General features: G+C 34.6%; 1 protein-coding gene across 39 annotated transcripts in view; it reads left to right on the top strand.

The window, feature by feature from the left end:
• RIMS2 (regulating synaptic membrane exocytosis 2) overlaps positions 1–27,797 on the top strand; it is a 487,486-nt gene that overhangs the window by 335,420 nt on the left and 124,269 nt on the right. For 22 of the 39 annotated variants that reach the window (XM_050891104.1, XM_050891114.1, XM_050891103.1 and 19 more), the window contains 2 exons: positions 14,408–14,587; positions 15,714–15,823. In XM_050891104.1, the coding sequence (XP_050747061.1) occupies positions 14,408–14,587; positions 15,714–15,823 (290 nt within the window). Of the gene's footprint in view, positions 1–3,079; positions 3,146–5,611; positions 5,675–10,259; positions 10,335–12,844; positions 12,917–14,407; positions 14,588–15,713; positions 15,824–16,654; positions 16,688–22,933; positions 22,988–24,628; positions 24,674–27,797 lie in introns of all 39 variants that reach the window. The other 17 variants (XM_050891109.1, XM_050891120.1, XM_050891121.1 and 14 more) reach the window with 5 other exon arrangements.

Genomic DNA, 27,797 nt, shown 5'->3' with positions numbered 1-27,797 from the left:
CTGTGATTATGATAGTTTCAGAAATATTGCAAAACAGGAACAAGTCTACATGGTAGTGTGTGAATAGAAATAAGGATATAAATCTGATAAACTGTGAGCCAATAAAAAGAAAGTGGTGGCTTCAGATCTCAAATAGCAGATATAATGGTTGATATGGCTATTGCTTTACAAGAGGGGCCATGTAAAATTTTCCATAGCAAGAACTAAAGAACTCTTGATATATTAACTTCATGGCTGCCCTCTGGATATGAGTTCCTCTGAGAAGTTCGTTAAGGTTTGCTCTGGATTCAGATCATATATAACCATATTTTTAGTAAATGTAAAACTACTTTTGGATGCAGAAACAAAATAGAATCTGAAACTTTTATAGTATCATAAAAGTATTCCTTCCAAAGAAATACTGCTTTTTAAAAATTCTCCAAAGCTATAGTATAATAGACGTTATAACCTTTAGAACTCAGTTAAACATTTGTTTTGAAATGATGCTGTTTTACATGAAACCTAATATAAAGGAAGTGTATAAATAGTTCAGTCCGCATGTAGAAACTTTAATAAGGAGAGGGATTTTTGGTTTGTTTTCTGAAAATATGTAATGAAATGTGCTCACACGTATGCTATTTCAATAGTTAATTTTTATATACTGTTTTTTGCCTTAGTTATATACTCACATTTGCATTAGTTTATCTGAACCTGTTTCAGGTTGCCGGTTGTATCTGTGACTCTTCAGATATTGCTGAAAGTTGCAGCTATTATCAAATTGTCTTAGTTTGAGGATCTTGACTTGCAGATCTTAATCTTTCTTTCTACAGAAATTAATTTCTCAAAAATAAAATAAAATCAATGAAAATAAAGGGCAAAAGTGACAGTACTGCATAAGGATAAAAAGCTGGGATTTAAGCAGTGAGATGGAGTAAATCTTTTCCAGGGCTTTACTGAAGAGAAGGCTATTAAAGCTAATTCCTCCTGGGGTCAGAAAGGAAAATCCGACATGAAGTGGAATATCTCTGGCTCACTGTTAGAACAGTATCTTGAGAATCCTTGGGCCTAGGAACTGATCCTGGATTCCCTGGTCCTCTTGAATCCAGGCTGCCTGTGGGTAACTTTAGTGTTCAAGTTACTTGAGCCATTTTACCAGATATGAACTACTCTGAGTACCTCATAGCCACTATCGTTTTTCCTAGTTTTTCATCCATTTTGTCTTTCCATATTCTGACAGCAGTTCTCTAGGTATTTAAGGACCACTTAAAGCATAATCTTTATCCAGTTCCTCCTTATCCATTGAAAAATGCCAAGTAATTTCCTTTTCCTTATTTTATTTATTGAAAATATATGAAAAATTACTTTTTAAACAATATTTCCTCTTCTATCTTTACATTTTTTCCCAGTTTAATGCTTACTTTAAATGACATTATTTTTGTAGGTCAAGGTGTTAGTCCTATCTTCTTAGTTCCATCTGCTTAATCAATGTCGGGTTGATCTCAAGCAACCACCTCTCCTCCTGTCTTTTACTTTCACTTTATTAAGCATGTGAAATAACTTTCCAGTTTCCACTATTCATCAAAATAGCAAACATTGTTCTGCACAGTCCAGCATTCAGGGAAGAGTCTCTCATCTGGGACAGAGATTTTTGTATCTTATGTCACTGTGAATCCACCAGTGTGGGTGTCCTGCAAGCAAACATGTCGTACAGATACATCAGTCAAAATTACTTGCCTTCTTTGTTATTCATGGCTTCTTTCATTGCTTATCTTGTAGTAATTCACAGCCAGCCCATTAACTCTTGTGGTGTCTTCTAGAAGTTTTTTCTTTTCTTTCCCCACAGAGTGACTACTTGGTTCTCTTTCATGTTTTCTCTGCTGAAGTTTGTTTCAGTTACTGTTTATCAGATTTGATAGTCTTTAGTTCATTAATTCTAGGGCACATTTACATTATCAAAAACCTTAATTTCTGAGTTCATTCTTAGGCTACGGTACTTGTCATTTTGTCTTCGTGATAGTTACCCTCTTTTGAAGAAGTCGAACTCTTTCCCTCCCAAAAGAAACGGAGGCGGCATTGACAAGATACTTACTCCAGCATATGCCTAAGACAATAGGCACATGTGCAGCTTCAGTGACTTCAGGGCCCTTTGGACCCGGGGCTTTCTCAAGAACACCCTGCTGCTCAGTACCCCACTCCAATTTTCCTTGACTCTCTAATGTGATAGTCAGCATGGTAGCACTAGCTGGTATCAGTTCACACTGCTGCAGCTACTCAGATTGAACATATGTAAGACATCATGGCTGGACATGTAGAGCTTTACTTATGCTTTTATTTATATCCCCCAATTCACAATGCTCTAGAATTATACAGGCTAGTTCATAATTTGACAGTCACCCATTTTAAATTGGCTGACACACACATGATCTCAATGACGGAGTAATGTTCTCAAGATTTTTATCCCAATTGTTTTTAAAATTAAAATATTAGCAGTTCTTCCCAAGTAAAAATCTGCTGAAAACCTCACTGTATGAAGTTCTTTCTCAGCTTACCAATCTCAGAGCTCAGCTTAGTCACTGAGAACACCAGACTATGTGCTGTTTTCATTTTTTTCACTTAGCCTTTGAGGGTAGTGTTTAGAAGTCAATAAAAGCTGGTTTGTGCACATTTTGTGCAGGATGTGAGGTTTTTTCCAGGCAGAATTTCTGTTGCTTCACTTAAGGAAACAAAATTTTGCTTCCATTTTGTTTTCTGACTTTCATTTTACCAGTCAGAAATTTTCTAACATCCATATCCTATTTTTGCTGAAATTTCTGAGTTGCTCAAATACTGTTTTCCTATTGATGTAACTTTTCACTCCTATGAAATATGTGTGCATTGATCAAGTGTTCTTAATATGTTGTTAATTATTTCTGAATATAATTTGAAAGTACAAGTTTAAAGTGACATATATATGAAAATATACGTTCAGAATATACTGCTGAACTGTAGATAAATGTGCTCTATATTCATCACTATCTTAATAATACAGTGATGGAAAACATTATGAAAGAAGCACCCTTTAAAATGTCTGAAATATCTGTGCTGTTTATTCCATATTCAGGAGGACTAGGCAGGAGAGAAGAGTGCCTAATTCATATTATGACGACACAACCTATACTCCTGAAAGGTATTTTAATTTACATAGTAAAAATAGATAAAGTTGAGTAATACATTTTTTCTGAAGTGTAGTCTAAAATTTTTAATTGGCCTAGATTAATGATATTTAAATTTACAGTGCACTTTATGCAGCATTTCTCTAAATACAGAACAACTAATCTCCATAATTTTAAGTACCTCGTTTTCTTTTAGCCCTCCATTAACTTGACTTTGGATTTTTTTTTAAGCATAATTCTTAACTTGAAAAATTTTTTATTCATTAGATGTGGGAGGAAAACTGGATGGTACAGAGGAGCTAGGTACAACTGAAGGTTTTTTCCCCACTTAACTGCAGCATATTTCTAATGGCTAACCTTTTCAGTCACTAGGAGTGATTACAGGACAATTTAGAATCCTCAGTTTCATTCTTTTAATAACCTGAGTCACTTAAGAAGGTCCTCAGCTTTTGACATGTTACTGCCCACATTGACTTAAAAAAGGACTAACTGAATGCCTTCAAATTGATTTTGGGTACTTGCTGTGCTAGGACCAAAAGTACTATTGTTCTTCCTAAATGTTGATATGCATATAGTGTATCACAGTGAACATAATATAACTAAAATCTGACGTGTGAACTGAAAACTTTTGGAGTGTCTCTGGAAATAGTTATTTGATAACGGCATTTCTTGTTTAAAGAGCTAGGCAAAGTCCAAAAAGAAGGAAATCTGAAGAAAGAAGCAAGTTCATGTTCCTCTCCCTTTGTACAATGACATCTTTTATATTTCTCTGTCCATTTTTAAGTCACTGTCTGATTTTTGTCTACAGTACGGGAGGAGGTAAAGCAGGGATTATTTTCTAACTAATAGCAAGAAATTCTGTTTTTATTTGATCGCTATGAATAAATACAGTCATATTTAACAAAAAATAAAAAGTGCACTGCAATTTTAAAACCATGCTTATGTATTTATGGTGTCTGTAATACAGTACTTTTACAGAAGAATCTTACTTAAAATACTGGCTAACTGGAGAGACTGGCTTCAGTTTTAAGGATACGGGTGATCAGAGAGAGTGTAAAGATACACCTGTCATTCTCCAGCTGTATTCTAATTTAGACTGAACTAAATCTAAATCTAATCTAAAACTAAATTAGATTAAACTAAAATAACTTTCATCCAGTCATTGATCTGGCTACAAACCGTGCAAAAAATATGCCATTCCCCATACCATCCAATTTGATATAACAGAAATAAGAGCAGCTGAGTGACATTCACATATAGTGCACTCCATACTGTCTTCCCTCAACATAATGACCAGGAGGTATGGGGTTATTTAGTTTGTAAACATATTGCAAAACCTCAGATTCTGAAATCTGAGAAGTTTGGAAAAAAATGGAGTCATGCGAAAAATACTGCTGTGATTCCCAGGAACAGATTCATGAAAACCCTTGGATAAGTGTATTCAAGCCATTGAAAAGTTCATCTTGCAGACTTTGGCTAGGATTTTCAGTATGGACAAAGGAAGATTTATATCCAAGTTGATAATATGGTGGTCCCTCAATTTTTTCTGAAAATCCCTGCCTTGCTTCTCACTCACTGTCATGTGGAAATCATTGAATAGTGGGACTTTTGCAGTTCCAAGGCTTTACCCACCCAAGATCCTGAAAATATGGAACTCCAGAGATCCAGTTGAAACTCCTTATGTTGGAGTTAGATGATTTGTATATACTCTTAATATAGTCGAGTAATGGCACATAAACAGTTTATCCCCTGCTTTCTGAAATGAAAGCAGCTTTTTTGTTCTGTTATTTCTCAATGGTTCTGCTTAAGATAAAATATTTCTACATGTGTTTTATGTTGTTTTCAACTGATTTGCTGAAATGATGCTGCAAACATTTAGGTAGCCCATGTTCAGTACCTAGAAGAATAATGCAAGTATAAAATTTAATTAGTTTTCATTGTTTGATCTAAGTGAAGTGAGTTTTCTTCTGCTTCTTAAATAACTGTAAAAACCAACCACCTTAGCAAATAGAAAAAATAATAAATTTGAAAAAGTTAGATATTTGAAGTTAAAAGCAATATTTAAAACTATTGCTACATAGAATGTTATTTTTGTTAATGTTATAGCTCCACAATTACTTTTTAATTATTCCACAAACTCAATAGCCATTGAAAACATGAAGACTTTTGTGTAAGAAAAGATAAGGGATCAGTTAGTCTTTATGGAACTGAAAGTCATAGCTAAACTGCTGAAAAGAATAAGGGTGAAATATATTAAGAATTATATCAGGAAAAATTAAACGTAATTTGCTTAGTTTTTAATTTTAAAAGATATGGTTTTCTTCATACCTGAGAGAAAATAAGAAATGTACAAAATTATTTGGAAAGACTTGGAAAGCTTCCCATTTTATTGAGAAGTGGTCATGTCATATGAATTAGAGTGTTATTAATAATACATACGTTTCTTTATAACATTTCTTTATTTTAACTACGTTGTAAAGGTGGTACAATGGTGCAAGTTCATGGGCAGATCATGTAGTCAATGGTTCAGCTGAAAATTATGGGTAAGTAAAGACTGTAATGTTACAGATACAGCTAAAATGTATTTCTAATCTTTATAATAAGAGTTCATTTATAATTGTACCAAAGTTATTCCTAATAAGTGTATGTTTCTTGCTGTCTTTCTTTCTTGACTCAGGACTAAGGCACATTTATGTGCTAGTCTTTTTTCCAAGATTAAGCTGTTTTATTGAGTTACAAATAGAAAAAGAACATTAATTATGTTTGAATTATTTTTAAAACATGTTCTCACTGTTAAGGGCTGCTTTAATGAAAAAGGGGTTTTTGACTGATAATACCTGCCTACATTCACAGTGTTGGGGAATGTGTCTTTGAGACCTAATACTTTTTATTTTTAGAAATAATCCCAGTTCTAACTGCCTAACCTATCTTCCTGTGTGATTGATGCATAAGCCATGCAAAGTGCTGTGTACCTTCAGTTCTTCCCAGCTGCAGTTGGCTCCTGATCAAGGGAGCACACAGATTTTCCTCGCTATTAGTTCTTTGACTTTACTGCTTCTCCTTCATTTTCTTCTTGCTCTTGCAACATTTTTCTTCTTTATTTTTACTTACTTCCTTTGTGAATGTGCACAGAGCTTGCTTCTTTCTGCCATTCCGTATCTTGTAAGTAGGAGCTGGACTATGCCGGTGGCATATTTTGGCTGACTAAAACAAACAAACATATGATATGGGTCCAAAATACTGGTAAATCCTGACGTTCTTAAGTGAAACTCCCACAGAGTTACTGGGAACTTTTCCTTGATGAAGACTAAGAGTTACAAAACTGTATCTCAAAAATATTTGTTGTGAAATTATACAAAGTAACGTTATACATTGGTGTCTCAAATGCTATAATTTTGTGCATACAAATACTTAACAACATGTAAATTGTGCATGAATATTGAATTAATTACTTATTAGTAAATTAATTACTGACCACACTTTGAATTTTGTGTTTCTATTTATTCTTTTGTGATAATACAAGTCAATATATCTCTCTGGAGAAATAGTTATGTACCTAAAACAGATCACTGGAAGGTTATTAGACTATACTCAGTTGAATGTAACAAACCGTATAAAATGATACTACATATTGAAAACAAAAGATATATATATAGAAGAGATTAGTCACAGTTCATCTGCAGTCCTAAGGCTATTTAAATAAAATTGTGATTCATATTTTTCCTGTATATGTTGACTAAAACAGGAATCCTGTTTAAGGAATTCAGAGACTGAAGGAGAACATACGTGACTTTGTCGACATGAAACTAAAAAAATCTGGTAAAAACCAGAATTAATCCTTCAGTATTTTAATGCAAGTTTCTCTTTTCTCTAGAGAGGAGAGGTTTGTAAGGGTCTTTTGGCTCAACATTATTGCAGCCACAGAGACTTACTTGAGACCATATTTCTTCCCTAGCTTTTTGAACCAGAGTGCCACTGTTTGCTGGCTCTTCAATTTTAAGTGTTTGAAGTATACACTTAATTTGTGCTTATGGCAAGGGCCATGCTTATTAGTTCTTCCTGGGAAAGTGCATAAGCATACTGAAAATGAACAGCATTTGAAGAAGGCTGGAACGTACTTAGTGTAAACAAAGCTTTTGTATTTGCTTTTGATGATAGTCACATTAAATAGTTCTGGTTTACTTCACTTGTCTTAGATTTAGTACTGCATGGATGCTAATGTAGGTAAATATCAGGGGAAAAAACCCAGATTTGTAACTTGAAAAAGGAACTTATTTGTTAGTACTCTCTGTCCGCATTTAAATTTAGCTCCAAAAAGCTGTGGAAAAAGAAATAAAAGATAAGACCATTTGTTGTGAACCAATATGACTTTTAGGTAGACCGTAAGGCATAGAACATACTTTAATAGAATGAAGACTACTGAAATGGATCAGATTCTGTTAAGATCAATGGATTTACAGAATGCCTTTAACAGAAACAATATGCTATTTTGCTCATTTGTAATTTAAGAGCTTAAAAGATAATAAAGTCTTACATAACTGCTTATGTTGGAATGATCTGATTGAAATCCTGGCCTCATCAAGTGACAGAACTCTTGTTGACTTCAGTGAGGTCAGAATTACAGGTCTGTTGCCAAAAGTTAAGAAGACAGATAAACACATATTTGCAGTATTAAGGCCTGTTTGTGATAATTTACTAATTAAATGTCTGCCATATTATTGGTCTTTTAAAATGTTACTGGAAAAAAAGAGGCCAACTAAATACAGTGTGCCGTGTACAAATAAAGTTATATTTAAGATCTGAGGAAAAAAAATCCCACAAAACCCACCAAGAACCAAGTACTTTTCAAATTTTGCATTTAGTACTGCACTGTACAAAGGCATATTTAGGTACATGCTTAATTTTAAGCCTACAACTAATTCACTTGATTAGTCTATAAGTGCTCTGCTGAACTGCATTTGAACATTCAAGCCCTACTAGGAAATGCTTCTCTCTCATTGCTTCTCTCTCAAGCTTCTCTATGCATTGTCTTATATACTACTTACTCTTCAGTCATGAAATACATGTTCATTAAAACCCCTGAATGTTCCTGTCATTGCTCATACATTATGATACAACATTCAAGTTGAGTGGGTGAAATATTATGTTCTGAAATGGGAAAAAATGTGTAATAAAGTTATAAAATAAAGCTGAACACACTTTGGAATATTTCTAATGTTTTTATTAAAATTTAGATTATTGTCTTGGAGAGAATTGCAGCAGTATATTCAGTTATAAAATTGAGCTGAGGGGAGTGAGAGGATTTCAGCTCTCTTCTTTGAGACTTTTGAGTTCCCAGCTTTTGAATGCTAATCAGTTTTATCATGATCTTCAGTGAGTTATCTCATGAAGATAGACATATGTGTTCCTGCAGTGTGATTCTTTAATATGTGTCATTTGAGGGTCTATGTTAAAGATGCTGAAAGTTGGAAGTAGTTGGCAAAATACAAGGTACTATACAAGGCAACTGGCTATATAAATGAAAATGTATGTTACAAGTACCAGAAACAATAATGTAAAATCAAACACTTAACATATTACTTTATAGCAAAAATCTGCCTAAGTCTCTCAGACTTCTAAATTAGTAGTGAAGGAATACCTCCAAACATTTCATATTGTAGGCACAGAATAAAAATATGAATAAATGTTGATATGATAAAGTTGGTGCAAGCTAAATTAATTGGTAAGACATAAGGCAACATATATGTTGCTTGCATTCATTGGTTCACCTCTGTGTAAGGAAATGGTAGCCTGCAAGGTTCATTTTTTGAGAAATTACCTTTGAGTAAAATACTGGAAACTGATTCTTAAACTAGTTAAAGTTAGCTAGTTAAGTGAAATTAGTATGATTATTCGCTCATTTGCTGCGTTTGCTTTCATTTGAATGCAGTTACAAATAGTGTTAACTGGAAGTTAAGAGGTCTCTTTCTCAAAAGCATTCACTACTTCTTTTTGTTTAATGTTGATATTTTCTATGAAAAAGAAATTGCTTACATATTTTTACTATTTTCCCTTCAAATGTACAAGTTGCTTTTCTATTCCTCAAAAATACACAAAATTAATTGGGTCTGATTTTACAGATAAAGAGGATATGAAATATTTCAGCACATCATTTCAGTCTTAGTTGTTCCAGGATTGACACTGCTTATTGGTTTTATTGATATTTGATTGTAATAGCTAGCATAGACCTCTGACTGCATCCATAGAGTCATAAACTAATTTCGGTTGGAAAGAACCTTGAAAAAACTATCTGGTCTAACTTCCCACTTAAAGGAGGGCTTTGCTATTCCTCAGTAATTCTATCAATGATGAAACATTTTGGAGAGTAAATCTCTACAGATACAGCCATATGTGCTTTCTTTAAGCATTTTTATAATTGTACCATGCCATCATGTGTTAGCATGATTAGATATGTCTACAACAGAATCACCAAAGTGACTGCAATGCCATGTACAGATACCTAAGCAAGCTGTAAGCAACTGAGTTTCTGTAGCTGTAGCAGCCTGTGCACAGCAGTATGGAGCACAACGTGCCTGGGATCGCAGCTGAGTTCTCTGTCTGCTTAGCTGAATTAGCTAGTAGAAAAGTAGTTCAGATAGTGGCATGTTACAGTTTAGTCAAGCCTGTGACTGTCACGTAGATATACCTGTAGTTATCACATACACCACAGTGTAATGTGCATGTGAATAGATCATATGAGTGTGTGCATATATGTGTGCAGATATATATTCTACGTATATATAAAGCATGATAGAATATTATTGCAACAAAAATATCTTCCTTTGCTTCCTATTTTTGTTTATTTTGCAAGAGTATCTAAAAGCATTACGTTCCTGGCTTTTAAAAACTATAGCAGCACATAATTTTATATTAAGTTTCTTTATAGGTATAGATGAATGATTTGATGAGATATCCAGTCACTAGTTTATCTAGATATTTGGCAGTATACTGCTTCTTCCCATTTTCCCATTTTCCATTACAATACTTATGACTCAAATTTAAGTTTGCTTGTACTAGAAATCTCAGTTGTTTGTAGACATGCTTATCTGTGTTATGCTAACAGAGGATCTTGTGTCTGTGACTAAACAGCAAAGTTCCTATAGCTAGTAGAAGAGTAACATGTCCAAGGATTGAAATACAGCAGCCATCCACAGACACTGACAGGTATTACCATTGTATATTAGCTGGAGTTTGAAATTATCATAATTATCATAATTAGAAAATGTATCGCTGTATTTTTCTTGTTCCGTGCTCAGTGTTTCTAGATGAAAAAAGATGCACTAGGAGTTGAATTGTAGTGTACTGTAATCCTACAGCAATTCTATTTTTATTTCTTCAGTTTTTTGTTACAAGAACAACCTAGTACTAAAATTGTGATTGGCATGATCTCATAGCTTGCTTTTTTAGTCTTGCACACAGCAAAAGAATTTAACATGGGCTTTCAAATAAACTGCTTTCAGTTATTTTGGGGAAAAAATAACTTTTATTTGTGTTGTAAGCTGTTACGGTTGCTTACTGTTGAAAAATGTTCATCTTTTATAAGGCTTTCTCTATACATAAGTTTAGATCAATGAATGTATTGATTTGTTGAAAATTCTCCTTTTTATTTGTTAAGAAAAGTAACAAATCTGAAAAATTAAAAATTAGAAATGGTTATTTTCTGCATTGGGAAAAGAGTTAACTTTTGAAATTTCCTGAACATGAATATAGAACAATGCAGATAAATCAGTAGTTAAAACAAAATGTTGTAGCACCTTTGGTTAGATACTGTAGTTACTAGAATTTACAGTGGTACCTAAATAGTATGGGATTCTAATTCTAATTTTTGATGGGTTTGGAATATAAAATTAGATTGTGAACACTCACAGAGCTTTCTGCATGGTGGCTTCAGAGCTCAAACAGTTTCAGAGTGATAGGTGTGCTTTGTTAAGAAGCAAACACTTACTGCTGTATTCTTTCCTCAGTGTAGGGGAGAGTTATGCTCACAAGTCTTGCAGACTTTGACAGGGGAATAAGCCACCTGCCATGCATGTTTTCCTTAGCAAAGGTAGAAGGATGCTATGACAGGCAATACTAAATGGAGGAGGTCACTATCTGATATTTCATTAACTGTATTTTTTATAATGAAAAGTCTGTTAGCAAAGATAAACAGCTCTAGCATACATTAAAATACTATATGAATGTTGAATACTTTAACTTAGACTACTATATTTCCCTCTTTAAAAATCAGTAATTCATATGATATGAATTATAACGAGAAAAGAGGAAATTTTCATCTGTATAGATTGGGAGCATAAGCCCTCAAGAATGTTATCTGAAAAGTTATGAACTGTTTCTATTTCACTGAGGTGTTTTAAAAACTCCCCCTCCATGCTTATGGCTGGATTGTGGTATTAATGCATAATTGTATACTGTGGTAGGTGAGGAGCTTCACTGCCCAAGGAGGTTATTGGAGTGATATTTTTTTCTGTACAGTTCATTTCTGAAGATCTGGATCATATAGCACACGTGTTTACTGTTAAAAGGACAAAAAAAAAAGTGAGGACAAAGAACAGACAGTAAAACTGTCTGTTGAATTGTTCTTTATATGTGTATGAGCTAAAACCACACAGTGAAGCTTTCAAGTGGAAGACTGTCAGTATGCTTTAATACCCCTCCATTTGCTGCTGTGGGTAGTGAGAGGTTTGCAGCACATAGCCTGTAACTTGAGGGTAACAACTCAGTTTCACCTCAGGATTCCACTTAGTCTTCAAATCCTTCAGTCTACAAAACAACAGCAGTGCCAAAGCTTCATCTAAAAGCAAAAAATTCACTGCCAAAATCCGTGTTCTCCTTCACTTCTGGGAACTCTTCATTGTTTTTCCACTTGAAGTAAATGCCAGCTGCAAATTGTAGCAAACTGAATATTTGTATTAGCTATTGAATATGAAATTTCTGAGGTCTTTCTCTGTTAGCACAGAGGTTAGCTATAGTGGCTCCATGATGCTCTGCAGAATACAAAACCTGCCCACTAAGCCATTAGTATTGATCCTAATGGTAAAAATGCCTCCCTGCCTTCTAATACAGGCAACGGGTCAGATCCCTAACATCCTAAAAAATACTTTTTATACTACAGCTAAAGAGAATGAGGCCTTAGGAGTAACAAGTGAAAGAGGCTTAACTTCTCATGAAGTGTTTATGAGAATCATGTGGTTGCTACTCATCTGTTCCTCTGTACGACCTACTGGCTGTTGGAAGGAGAGAGAAATAGAAAATGGAATGATACCTCTCGCCATATTGCCCAGTCCCTGCTGCTGTGTACTCCAGCAGTCCCCCACTTACTGGCAGGAGAAGGCTTGTTCTAGCTTTCTGTGTGTGACAGACCCAAAGAAGAAAGTCTCTGTGGGCTCACTAATTTTCTTAAATATTTGGGTAAACAAGGTAGGGGTGGGTTGTCTGGACCTTGCTCATATTCTCTTTTGTAATTTTGTTGAATTTAGGAATATTTTTTCCTGGAATTTATTCCTGTAGTCTAAGAATTTATTCCCATGGTCATTTTTTTAACCACCATGCAGATGGCTGACACCTTTCTTGCCTTCCATAGCACTGAAACCTCTCTTAAACAGTTACCCAAACTAACCAACATTCATATCAAAGCTGAGGTTGTGTTTCTTTGTCTATCCACAATGTAAAAGAAGCGAGACAGTGGATGTTTTTGCTGATGAAGCTTCCCATTCAGAAACAGAACTGATAGAAGAAGAAGTGAGGTAAATTTGTTGTGGTTTTGTGCCAGGCTCATTGTGCTTTTCCTCCAATCTTTAGTGCCTCAGCTTATGATTACCATTATGTGTCTCAGTGTGGTGTGTTTGCTTGTTAGGAGCTTATAGATGTAGGTTCATGGTGAATGGTATTATTCTGAACCTGTCTGTGGCAATTCCTTCGTATGCTCTAGGAGTCCGATTATTACTTCATGGAAGGCCTGAAGAGACATTCATTTTAATGAATCTTTTATCAGCCCATTCAGCAAAGTTAGCCACCCTAGAGACAACGACACTTTATCTCAATATGGTTTTTAGAAATAAAATGCTGTTAATAACATAAGACTCTTCATAATAAGGCTGTGATTTGTCTCTCTTTTTTGGTGCTAATTAAAATTTGGCTTCTTATTACACTTAATCACCATCCAGTCACTCTTTATATTAACTGACTTCACTGTAAAATGCATGACTTCGCTCAAGGAAAAGTCCTGAAGGGTACATGTTCCCCATTTGTATTCTATAGCTGTTCAGTTACTCAAGGAGAGCTGGGAGGAGTGTGAATTTAATAAGTAGCTCCATCAGGGTACGGATTTTACTTTTAAAATTACCTTGATTTTATGTATTTTGGGATATTGCTAGCAAATATTACTACTTGTAAACAGACAAATTACATTGTGAAAAAAGGTGAGGCTTGATTAATTTCTGAAAGTAATGGCATGATTAATTGCCTAAGATAGTAGAAGATCAGACTGCTTGATCAAAAATTCTTTTACTCAGTCTAATTTCTCCCTGTTGCATCTCTAATGGTAGCTTTTTCCATTGCTGTTTTTGCACAGTTCTTTAGGCTGTGGGTTAGAAGATTTTTTTTTTTTACAAACCAAACTTTGTCTAGTTGGTGGAACCTCTGCAAGTACTAATGATGTTGTAGATTTTCATCTGACTACAGCCCGAGCGCCGTGTCTGAATCCATCACTATAGCCTAGCCTATATTTTGACAGACATCGTGAGTCTAATAATAGTTAACAGTGCTACATGGTAATTATAACATCTGGAATAAGAGTACTACCTCTAAAGATAATGCAGTCTGTAAAAATCTAGTCATGTGAGTAAAAATGCTCAATTAAACTGTACAATTAAATGAGTCCTTAGATTTAGTGAGACTTAGTATTATGTCAGCTGTTCTTTTCCTTCAAGGTTGATGTATTAATTATCAAAATAACAATATTTTTACCTACAAATTGTCAGGAAACAGACTATTGCATGGATAGTCATTACTGAGACATTGGAACATTTCAGCCCATTTATCAAGACTACGGAGCAAGCCAAATCATACATGTATAAAAAACCTGTATGTTATCAAGAAGCGAATTCAGAAGATTTACCCCTCCAAAAAAATGTACATAACAAAATGATTTGCTCCAAACCAGTATCATGCAGCATATTTTATAATTAATAGAAAAGTCAAAGGTCAACTGAGCTGCTTTTTGACTAACATTACAGGAATTGTGAAGCAGCAGATAGACAGCCATATCAAAGATCCAGATCAACAGAGCAACGTCCTATGCTAGAGCGGACCAACTCCCGCTCCCGATCCACAGAGCGTCCTGACTCAAACCTCATCAGGTCGATGCCTTCATTAATGACTGGAAGATCTGCCCCTCCTTCACCTGCCTTACCGAGGTGAAACAGACAAATCAATCAGACTAATCCCCTTCTGCCCCACCAGCTCACCATTTTATTTTCCCAGTAGCTAATTGGTATCGCCTCATCCTTAGCTGATCACTAGTAGCAATAGATACTAACCCTTTCAGTGCCAACACACTATTTATATTCAACTCTGGATATAATGGTGTGGCTGCCATTGCAAATTGTTTGCTAACAGTATTTAACTACATTTGTTTGTGATTTCTCATTTATCAGGAATCCTGGATGGTTTCCCACATAAAGCACCTCATAACTATCATACTCTTCTCTTACAGTATGAGAAATTGTTTGTGTTCATCAGACATCGCTTATGGAACAGCCATCATAACAACATCAAATGAAACTTCTTTTTTTTTTAAAGTTTCTTTAAATGGACTGTACTTACTTTGTTTATTAATTACCATTTTAACCACCATTTTCTCTGACTACATTTTACTGTGCCATAGTCTGTATTGTTCCTGTTTGAGTGCTATACTTTACTGATTGACATTTTGAAGATTTCTATACATTACTCTTAGCTTAAATAAACATAATACAATAAAAAGATGAGTACATTTTGGTCTAGTTGATGTTCAGTAAAGCCTCTCCTTATTTTAGAACTGCAGAATACAATCTTTTGTTTTCTGAAAGTTAGAGTTAGTAACATCAAATCCCCAGTGAGAGTTAGAGTCAAATATCAGTGTCTTTTCTCAGTTTATTACTTTGTTTAGACAAATCCCTGTAATCTCATTGCCACTCAATGGTAATTTAACCAAATACAAGCTGAGTAAAGATTGTTGAATTTGACTTGTGGATGATTTTATGTGTATGTGGGTATTAAATCCATATGCACATGAATATACACACAATACATTTTCTGGCTTGACTGTGCAAACAAGCATCTTATGGATGTCCTTAGTTTGGCTTTCTTTCCTTCTTTTTCACAGAGAGATTTCTCTTTTTAATCAGGTCTTTTTCTGAAAAGAGATAATAGTTTCACTATGGGACTGCAAGTGTCCCAAGTGATCTAAAGCCTGCTTAGTCATGTTAGCAGTTCTTGATGGTATTTAAGGATGAATTTGTCATTTAATGGCTATGGTTTGTTTTGGTATGTGTCTCATAGGTCACATCCTCGAACTGGGTCTGTTCAGACAAGTCCATCAAGTACTCCAGTAGTAGGGCGAAGGGGCAGGCAGTTACCGCAGCTCCCACCAAAGGGGACGTTGGAGAGAAGTAAGTGTATGGTTTTCTCCTTAATGACGTTGCAAAATTGCTCATGAAGGTCGATTACATTTATTATTTTTCTTTTGGCATTACAGTTGAAATGTCTTGAGTTTTTGTGTACAGAATTAGGATTTGATAGTAGTATTTATTTTGTACTGTATTTTCTTCTGTTATGTTTTAGTATTTACAATATTCTTGACTGAAATGAGTCATCAGCAGTACAATAATCATCAACAGTGCAATACACACGAACCAAGATGGACTATTAGCATGATCCTGTTCCTTTTGAACTCAATAGGTGTTTTGTCATTGACTTCAACAGGCACAGGAAACGATCTTTTGTATGTTGTTTAGTGATAAAACTCTGGCTCTTTTGGGACTTAGGAGCATAGCTGATCACTTGTGGGTTCACATGGAATGTGTTACAGATTGCTAATATAAAACCTCTGCATCTTGAAACAGGAAGAGCAAGAAGAGAGGTAATAATCTTTAAAATGGGGAAGGTCAGCAAGATATTTCATGATTCATGTTTTACTGGTACTGTAGTTGTGCTTATCTTTAATGTCTTATAAAAGCACTGGCCAATGGAGACATTTTCCAAAATGTTTAGAAACAGAGGTATATAAACACATTTTTGATGGCAAATACATTTTCACCCTTCCACTTCTGATAACTAGATGTGCTGTGCAAAATCAGTCTAAATGGCCATATACACTCCTTTTTTTTTAATCCTTCGTAACATGTATATTGTATCTTTTATAAAACTTCTGTTGTTTTTAACCCCTGTGCTTTGGTTCCCTTTTTTTTGTTTGTTTGTTTTGTTTTTGTTACTTTCCCTAGACAATGGAGACAAGGAGATAGAATCTTATGAAGGTCTGTACATAAAGGAGGGTTTGTTTTTCACCTGAAAGCCTTTTTGAGAGGCTATATAGGGAAAAATAAACCCAACTGCAATTGATGTTACTTGATTGCGCAGACATAGTCAGAATTATTGTCATAATTATTTAGTCTTTTTTATATTCAGACCTGTGGCTCATAAATTGTACAGGGTTCTACATGAAAAAAAGACAGTATAAATAATACTATCTAAATACGATCATCACTAGAAAAGTACCTAAACATGTACCAATTTTTAAATACCAAGGATTTACACTGCAGCAAATAAGAGTATTTCAGTTAACCTATGTATGTACATACCTTTTCAGGATTAGCACTTCAAGCATATATTTAGATTTAAGCATTTGAGGCTATTTGACATGTTTAATGTTAGCCATGAGTTTAATCAAAACAATGTTTTTTATTGCAAATATGTTATAATGTTATACAGTTGCTGAATTACTAGGTAATTTTCAAATAATATAGGAGCAAAAATTAATTGAATCAAGGTAGTCTTTCAAAAAGTTATAATACTTTTGCTTAAAATTATATTGCCTTATATTTTATACCATTAAAACCATTTAATTTGCTTAATAGCAAGCCACAAGATATCAATTGCAGTCCTTGGTTATACCACTGAGGGTCTATATGTGATATTACTGTATCTGTCTCATCAGACTTTTTAATTTAGTATTTACAATGTTTACAGTGTTTATTTCCATTTTGGAAGCAAAAATTCATGAAAAGAAAACCCTGTTTTCTCAGATCATCACCCTAGTATATTCATTTCTTTGTCATCTTATGTGTTGTGAAATGCTTATATGAAATACAGTCTAGATATGGCAGGAAATAATCACATCTAATCACATGATGTTTGCTGTCATTGCTGTATATGCTTTCATGTTTTACCACTCTTCCCTGCTCTTTGCTTAGTATATCTATTTAGACTGTGAGCTCTTTAGGGCAGCAGTTGTGAAGTACTGCATATTTTTACTGTGTTTGATTAGAGAGGGTAGCAGTCTTACTTACATCATAGGTTCTATAGAAAGAAATATAATAAATACAATAAAATAATTATTTTTTATAGGAGTGCTAGAATTGTTTGCTCTGGTAAGTACTGCTGGGACTTGAGGAACTCTGTTTTTACTTGAAGACTGAGTCATATTTTCCTGTACCTCTGTCTAAAGTAGTCTTTTGGAAAATCTGGGTTATGGAAAATTGCCAAATCCGCAGATATTGGAGTTTTAATATACAATCAAAGCATCATCAGTGACTCAAAATACAGTAACTAGACACATTTCATGTTGAATTTTACACATATAAATGTGGTAAACACTGTAGTTAAAAACATAATCCATAGATACAGCTTTCACACAGTATTCTATATAATTTTCTGTCACAAATTAAGAGCTCATATTCTAATAACAATATAGTTCTACTTTGAAGCTTTTTCTATCCTTCTTTAGGATTTTCTAATCCTTTTGTTTAAGTGGAATCATCATTTTCTTTAAAAGGAATAACGCTCTACAAGAACAGCAGATTACCTAACTTCTGTCAGTGACAGAATGTAATTATGATTAATAGCGTTTTTTTACTGTGGAGAATTGAATTTTACAAAAAGTTATTTTAAGCAAATGAAATATCAGTGATAAAAACTGAAATTCAGTAGAATAAAAAATGCTGACTATAGTAGAAGGGGTTTATGTTATTATTTAACAAATAAAGCAGCAAGTAAACCTGAAAACTTTATAGACATTTGAGTAGATTTTTGTGTGTTATTATATGTCCTGGTGATAATCAAAACAGTTGTCTGTTGGTGCTAATCAAAACAGTTGTCTGTTGTTGGGAAGACTATATGACCTTACCAGAAAATGTCGTTGTCACAGAGTGGTCCTTTCTGTTCTTATAGAAGCATATACTTGACTTAAATGAGAGAGGGGATTTTATATTGCATGGAAACATGCTGTGAAGGTTAACGTTTCTGTATTTTGAAATCAAGGTTTTTATTGATGACCAGATTAAATTAAAACCATACTGAAGAAAAGAGTTAGTAAAAAATACATTATAGACAAAAAGGAATTTAAAGTCATCTCAGTTTTGTAAAAGAGAAAAAGAAAAACTTCACTGTTTGTAACTCCTACAGTAGTGTCATTCAGTCTGTATACATTTGAATAATCTGTATTTGTTACAGGGTTGAAACTGCATACTATTTCTTGAAATGTAGTAGAAACGCAGGGACTCAAGTAGAAATAAAGGAGTAATTTGCAGTTGGGGAGATTTTTTGTTATAGTACAGCACTCAGTATAATGTGGAATATAGTGTACTTATGGCTGTGTGACTAGAACTGGAAGGGCAGGAAGCTACAGGAAAAAAACCCTCTGGGTAACTGCTTTCCAGATTAGGATCAGAATTAAAAGACATTGATTTGGGGTAGATTTAGTTCAGTGAACTGTGTTATGTGGTTGCAGGTTTTTGCTCCAGGACATCTAGGTTTCCCCATAATAATGTATTTCAAAATTCTGAAATAGCCAGAAAAGTTTGTTTTTAAGAAATCTGTCTGTGAGTAGCTATGAAGGACCATTCCTAACAGTAGTGTATTGACCTATATATCTTCTTCTCAGTGTCCCACATGCTCAGTAGGAGAACATACAAATATCATTACCTATGTTGCATTTACAGTCTTTTATGGTCATGACATTTTGGCTAATTCCTTGGCTTCCCAAAGCTGTGTTGCTGCCGGTATCAGAGTTACCTGTTCAGAAGAAAGACTGGGTTCCTCTGAAATGCATGTCATAATCTTATCTAGCCAGAATATACCATAAGCATCTAGGCAGTTTGGCTTTTGTTTTAGACTTTGTTAGTTTAGTATATTTTCATGTTAGATGGCTGGAAAATAGTTCTGAAAAGAAGTCTGGGACCACTTCAGGTTTTACCAGATTTTCACTACTGAAATACCAGAAGACTTTTTTTTTTAGCAGAACTTTTGCTTGTATATTTTTAAATTATGCTAGAGCTAGAGATACCTTGTTTCTAATGAACATTTGTAGAAAAACAATAGTATTAAATTGAACTTGTTTTTAGCAATGAAATTGTTATGTACTCTTAAATGTTCTGTATTATGAGCACTATAGACAATAAGTGAATGCTGGAATATTTATAGTTCTTAAGGGTTAACAAGATTTTTTTTCATTTATATGTGGATATAATATATTCCTTTGTTCTTACTCGCCTTGGTAGAAGGATGAACTCAATGACTGCTTGCTGCTAATTAAAATGAAACGCCACAAAGTGCTCTTGAAAGTATTCAGTATTAGCCCTTTCAGTTTGTTGTTAATTACTAATCAGAGAGAGAGTATTTTTTCCAAATACAGATTTTTCCTTTTCCTTTTAAAAATAAACATAGCCCTTTCTTTTTTCATCTCTACAAAAAAAACCCCAACCATCCACCCAACCATAAAAACTAGAAAATTATGTCAGGCCAAACAAATGTAATAAAACCTTTGAGTATAAAAATGAAGTGCTCAGAAATTCAGCAAATAGTAGAGCTCAGTGAGGATTTGCCCTTCTATTTATGCTCTATGGTACAGACTTTAATTACATGATCTCATAATAATCTTGTGTCTTGAGAAAGTTATTTCAGAGGCTGTTAAAGCTGACATTAATGCTGATTAACTGTCCCCTCTTAACTTCAGGTATGGGTGATCTTATTCCAGAATAAAATTATCTATGAGTGGTATTAACAGGGGTAGTTGATTACATTTAATCAGGGATAGCTATCAGCCATAACTCCAGTTTTTATGTCTCTCAGATACAATTTCAAATCTTTAAAAAGAAAATATCTATACTGTCAATTGTATTGTTGTTGCAACTCATGCGGTATGGAGTGCAAGTTACTGAGACACTCTGATGGTTAGGAAAATACAGATACTATTGACAGAAAGACATGCTGATTATTTTAAGGGGTTTTGTCTCATTCAGAACATAATTTCTCTGTTAAATGAGACATGATTTTGCAAAATGAGAAGGAATTTTATTGTGTGTTTTCCAGTGCCCTATCAGTTTGACGGGAGACAGAGAAAGATTATTATAGTGCCATTGCAGAGAACCTGTATTCACACTGGTCGTAATTCTATCCTACTCTATCAGCTGTGATTTCACAGGTTTTTAAAAATATACGGCATACAGGTAGTTTGTTTTGTAAAAGGTGATTGATCACATGTGTATAATATAGGATAGGAACTTGGACTACCTTCAGCTTGGCTAGGAACTTGATGACTTAGTCAAACACAGCAGTCGAAAAAATGAAGGTGCATATCTTTGCACCCACCCCTTTTTGTGTGGATATTTCTGTGGTACTGACCGTATGATGTTAGATGCCTTCATGCTTGCATGGGGTAAATTGCATTATGTGCGCTTGACAGGAAAGTAAAGAGAATAGCTTAGTTAACATCAGTAATGAGGCTGCCTTAGGATAATGCATGAATCTACCTTGGGTTTTTGATTTCAACTAGGAATTTGCAAAAATATACGTTTGGGTTTTACTTGTGGATGCTTAGTTTACTCTCCTGAGAGGTGGCAGAGTCCTCAGCCTCTGAAGAATATTAAAATATTTTATTTGCATTAGTACAATTTCTGTAGAAAAACTTGAACAAATGCTACCTATAACACAGGGCCTAGGGTGCTTACTTGAAAGGTTCTGACCTTTCAAGGGAAGTAATGGTTCATAATTTTCTCTTGGATTGGCAAAAGGAGGAATTAAACACCTCTTTCTTTATGCCAGTTGAGGGTCTTACCATCTAGGTCTGAGACCACAAAGTGCATAAAGAAAAATGAGTAGAGAGTCATACAGCTGTGCTCATGACAGCTGTTTATTTATGTTTCAGGGTACCAACATGCCAAAAACATTTTAGTTCAATTCTACTGGAATCAATTTTTTAAAGTCTTTGACACACCTTCTATACACTCTTGCCTATGAGAGAAGGTTGACTGTATAGATGGTGTCCCTGCTGAATATTTTAATTGGAATTTTCAATGTCATGATTTCAATTGGAATTTAAATGTCATGATTTTATCACAGAATTATAGAGCAGAAATCTATGTAGAGATTAGTTTCCATTGCATTGGCTTTGATTATAGCCTAAATCTCTCTCCCTATTAAAAATAACCTGTTAGAACAAGTAGTTTTTAAATTATTATTACATGATAGCTAAACCTGAAGTCAAATAATTCAATGAGCTATTTAGTTGCACATAAACCTATACAAGTAATGAGAGAACTGGAAAAAATTCTGGGAACAGAAAACACAAAAAATCAATAAGTAATCAAAAGCTGAACCTTGAAAACTACAGTATATTGCATCACATCAAAACAGTGTTTAATGAATAACTGACATTTAAATTAAAGCAGGCATATGGTACACCAGTTATTCAGCTCAACACTCTTCTGTATCATTACTGTTGTTACTCTGGTATTAGATGAGCTTTGTCACAAAAGAAAGTTATGGTTCTTTATTAATGACATAAAATAAATATATTTGTGTTGCTTATCATTAACCGTATTGTCACCATTGTTTCCAACTATTTCAGTGTTATCTAATATTTAGATATGCTCTAGGCAACTGTAGTTACTGATGGAAAAGTGTCTTTCTTTCTGAATTCTAACTACTCTGAAATCCAGGTAAAAAGCATATTATCTGGCAAATTGAGGATTTTTTTTCCAAGCTGGAAAAACATTTGCATTGTTTTTTCTGCACTTATTAAGGTACTGAGTATGCCCACTTGCTTACGATTTATACACGATTTTAAATATGCTTTTCGAGAATAGAGGCTTGGACTTTTATTTCTAGAAAAACTAAAGCAAAACCAAGCAGAAGATGCTTTTAAACCAATTATCTACCAATTTATGTCTGCTTTCTTTGCTTTGGTACTTATTGTCTGCTTTCCAGTGCTTCAATAATTTAATAAGAGATTGGCAACAAGGGATATTAAGGGCTGCATATGACCATCATTACTTGCAGAAGGATCTCATTGGAATAAACCAGAGATATTAATGAAAAATAACACAAGGATTTATTTAATCTTTGATTCACTCAAAAAATAATTTATGCCACAGAATGAGGGTTTGTATGTTATTGTGAATGTCCTTTGTTTGATGTTTATCTTTTATTTGAACAGCTTGTAACAACACATGCATGTTTTTGTCTTGCTTTTTTCCCCCTGTCATACATTGCTTATATAAATGCAGCAGGAGATGAAGAAAACAAGCGTACTGGAGTTCAGGAATCAGAGGTCGAGGCAGGTCTGTCTGACCACAAGTGCCTATCTCCTTTAGAAACATTTTCCCCTGAGCATGTAGAGAAGCGTTACCAGCCAGGTTGTAAATATATTAAAAGTCAAAATCCAGACAATAATTGTATCATTTTATGTAAGAACAAGACAAACAAATTCAATATAGCATAGTTTATTTACCAGTTTGTGAATGCTTGAAATAGTTCAACCTGCAAAAAGTCACTTAACTTTTTAAATTTTTTTAATCCCACTTTATGAAAGTACTCTGTCACTATGATCAAGTTACAGCCGTAGCAGATCTAGGTGGACACCCCTTAGATGTGGTACCCTCTATTTTGCATTGATACTTTTTACAAGCAGGGAAGTAAACATTATTGTATCATGACACTTTTTTTTCCCTAGTTTGTGTAGGCAGACTGATGATGCTGAACAAAAATAGTAGGAAACTGCATTGAATGGAAATACTTTAAATATTTTGTATAATGTCCCTCATCCTACTTGGAAGATGGTTCAGTTGGTAGAAAAGGAAGTTAGTGTGATTGATAAGAACTGACAGACGATTATCAAATCAAACAAATGCAAATATTTTTTCAACTCAAATACCATGTGATTGAAATATACAACTTTACCTTCTAATTTCAGAAAACACACACCATACAGGTTCAAAGACATGCAGAGATCTAAAGATTTTTTCAACAATTATTTTTCTGCTCTTAAGTTTCTTTCTCAAAGGAAGAATCATAAAAGCATAAATGTGCATTTACATGCACTGTTAATAGGTTACATTCTGTTATCCCTGTTAATAATTGTCTGTGACAATACATCAATTGTGGTGGATGTGGAAGAGCAGCACAGATAAGCTTTTCTGGTTATAAATACTTGGGGCTAGACCAATGCTGAACTTAGCTGCCTAAAAGTAGGGAGTGTGGTACATACATACCTCAAGGCCCATGGAATGAAGCCCAGAGAAGGATAATGCACTGAGGGTATTACTGCTGTTATGTGGAGAGAATTAAGTGGTCCAGAAGGGTGGCCCAAAAAAAAGACAAGCTGAGCAAGAAACACATTTAGTACTAGCTGGTAGGAAAAATTACTAGCTAAACATCAGTATGCCTAAAATGCCATCCCTGCTTAAAAGTGTAAGTGCCTGAATCACAGTTTATTTGGAATCCCGTGCCCTGGATCCTACTCCCATTGTTATTTAAGAGAAGAAAATATGGATCACTATTTTCTTCTTAAAACAAAGTCAGGAATAATTACTGTGATAGGTCTTATTACTTGTTCAGAAATCTGGATGCTAGAGTAATTTCAAGATTTGGGAGCTGGAAGGCAGGATTATTATTTTTTTTTTTAATTTAGTTTTCACTTAAGCATCGAAAGTGTCCTTTAAAATCTTTGCCTTCCCATTTTTCATTGTAGTAACGTTTACATTTTTCTTGCTTTTGTTATGGTTCTGTCTCTAAGTGTGTATTGTTCACTGGTGTGTGTACTGTGTGCTGTTCACTGTGTCTGTTTTGTGATAACTCAAGCATAGTGCATGGAATTGTGCTAACATAGTTTGCAAAATATTTGTGTGTGCTATAGTTACGTTGTTCATCACAGTAGCTGTTTCAATTGTTAATCATCATTGTCTGTTTTTAATGTTATAAAGATGATGAGGAAAAACATCAAAACCCACCTGTTAATGGGCGAAAAGGCAAGTTGATGATGATACTGCTAGTGAATTGTGGATGCTTGAGAAATTTTACTTATTTTTTGCTGCATGTGTGTGTGTTGCTTAGTTCTACTAGCTCAAAATTAGTAAGTTCGTGTATGTTCAATTTTAATGTGTTGTTATACTTCTTGCGCTTAAAATAATTATTTTCAACCGTGGTTTTAAAATCTTTCTTGGAATCAAAAGCTCCAGATCATTTTTTTTTACAGCTAACTGTATTACTGAAGATGTAGTTTACACCACCTAGATATGTGATCATGTTGCCTATTTAGAACTAGTGGGATAGTTTCTGTACTTTTGGTCATTTAGGAATTCCCAGTCTGCCTTGCCCTAAGAGACCAAGTACAGTTTGCAGACATCTACAAAATTGTCTGCTTTGTCTTCCACTTTTTACCAGGTCTATATACTTTTACATCACTTGGCTATATATTTTACAAGTTTGGCACATTTTTGCTAGTCACAAGAGAGCTGGACCATTTTAATTAGTATATACTGGTAGAGAAAGACTTATGTTATTAGCAATCATCTCTATTGTCTAGTTCTTATTATGTTTGATATTCTCTTCTATTTCAAATGCTGTAGAAATAAGCTTAATTCAAAGCACTGAAATGTTAACACGGAGATTTAGATTTATTATCTAAAAAAAGAACAGGAAAGTTGCAATGAACAACCACAGCTTACTTTGAAGTTTTATTCGAGTTCATGCTTCTAAATTACTTTCATAATTTTAAAGAAATCTGTTATTATTTTTCCATGTACTTCTAAAGCCATATTACATTTAGACTTTGTCTCATCAATATCTTCTGCCGGTGAATGAAATATCATCTAGATAGTGCCTTGGCTTTATTAAAATTTGGATATGCACTCTTACACTTCCATCTCTACCAGGAGCCCACGTGGGGAATAGCCCCAGTTAAACTATTACGGGCTGCTCCTAGTGTTCTCTTCCCTAGAATAACTTAGCAGAGGCAATACAGGTATCAGGAGAGCAGGGATTCAGTTTTGCCTGTGCTAGTTCATTGTGTTGCAGGGAAAACCACACCGTTTTTAATATGCTGCTTATTATGCAGTGTAGACAGACTGAATGAGGTGCCTTTGCAGAGAGGGCGCTGTGTCGGCAGCCCAGCAGAGCAATGCATGGGGTCGCCTCCCTTGCTCTAGTGGCTGTGCCAGCATAGTCCTGAGTGAATTCAAATGCTGGAAGTCTGCTGCTGTAACTGTAATGCATGCTAATTACCAGATAGTTCAGTGTCTTTTAAGATCCAGATTCCAATCCTGGTAAAGTTGGAGGCTTTTGCCACTGAGTTGACAAGTTTGACAAACCAATAATGAGTGATTAAGGCAGGCTAAAGCTGTTTTTGTTCTCAGTTTGTCTTCCACTCCTTCAACTAAAACAGTATTTTATATACTTAATTATAGAGCCTGAAAGATGCACTTTGCACAATAAACTAAATACTACTAACCTGTATTTAAGATAGTTTGTTTTCATATATTTATTAATTTCTCTAAGGTGTCCATTTTACGTTTTAGAAGTTTCTTCTGCAGAGCTCTTTTACTCCAAAAGAATGGTCTGTGCCTAATATTTGTTATCAAATATTTATTACCAAACCACTATCCCTTTCAATTTTTCCTCAGGTCTTTTGCATTTCTCTTTCATGTATGTATGACACCTTTTGATCACTTGAGTATGTGAGAAAAGGCTCCACGTAATTCTGTCCTTTACTGTCTTAATTTAGGGTGCATAAAAGATGATATAGTTACCAAAGCAAAATTTTAAGCCTTTCAGGTTATCAGTTCCCTCACTCGTTAGAATATTGTACATAATTACACAACAGCTTTGTCTATATTATGAGAATCAGGAATGCTTCCCAGGTCTCGTCTCCCAGGCTGAGAAGTGTCTGGAGCCTATTTGTATCTTGAGTCTATACCAAGACAAGACCCAAGCCACTGAGTCCTCCCCTTTCTATGCACTCTGGTTTCTGCATGCATGGGAGCCCCAACACTCTGTGAGCAGTCTGGATGCCTGGAGGACTAGAATTGAAAGTATGCTGTATTCCAGACTTGCTGCACAGTTTAGACACAATCTAAAGAATTTAGGTGACTGAAGTGCAAACTAGGCAGAATGAAGGGACCCCAGTCAAAGAAGCGATGACAGATGGATCTGCTTAACTGACTTGCAGAAATAGTGTACACATATGCTTTTTTGAAAAACAAGCATGTGGCTGTCATGCCAGGGGGAACTCTCATCCTGCTGGCTGACCTGAGCATCTTCTTCTATCTAAGACCATTTGGGATTCCTGGAAATGGGGCCTATACTTTGCCTGAACTACTAAATATGACTGCCGTGAGTCTCTTGTGTGCTGTCTTTTCCCCTGGCCCACTGACTCTAGACTTTGCTAAGAGACCATGACAGCTTCTGAATTTGGATGAAAAATGATACTGAATATGTGTTTTATGTGTGCTGTGAGAATACTTAACATATTCGTATGTGTTATGAGTACCTAGAGTAATACTACATTTTGATTAAATTCTAGTTCAAGCAAAGGAAGGTTTAAATAAGGTATAGACCTGTTGAGACTGTGGTGGTTGTAGGCAGGCACATAACTGCAATCTGCACGCTGGAAAAATGGAGAAATAAAAAACCCCCAACACAACAACACAAAACAATAGAAGTAAAGTACCCATAAAATGCAAAGTCTCCAGACTAAAGAACCTACGTTCTGCTGAAATTCCTTATGATATAGGTGACTATTTTACAAATTTAGCTCTAAAACTACCAGGGAAATATGACAGATGAGAAAGAGTCTAACTACTAACTTGTCTGTAAATAGCTTCAAATTTGACTTATTTGTACAAAATGTGAGGTGGCATTTTTCAAAACCACATCACAATATAAAGTAGCATTTCTAAGACTGGTACATGACAATGTGATGTCATTTTGTCTGCTAGTCAAACATAGTTTGTCTGGTTACTAATCTAACATTTTATAAGTAATGCTGAAAAATAGCACAGGTGTTTTGCTGTGGACAGCATTTGCATGTAAAGATCCATGTAAAGTTTGCATGTAAATTTGAGCAATAAGAAAACTTGTATGTTATTAATTAGT

The sequence above is a fragment of the Gymnogyps californianus genome, chromosome 2 (genome assembly GCF_018139145.2).
Source record: "Gymnogyps californianus isolate 813 chromosome 2, ASM1813914v2, whole genome shotgun sequence".
Classification (NCBI taxonomy): Eukaryota; Metazoa; Chordata; class Aves; order Accipitriformes; family Cathartidae; genus Gymnogyps; species Gymnogyps californianus.
This window is presented reverse-complemented; position numbering and strand designations above follow the sequence as displayed.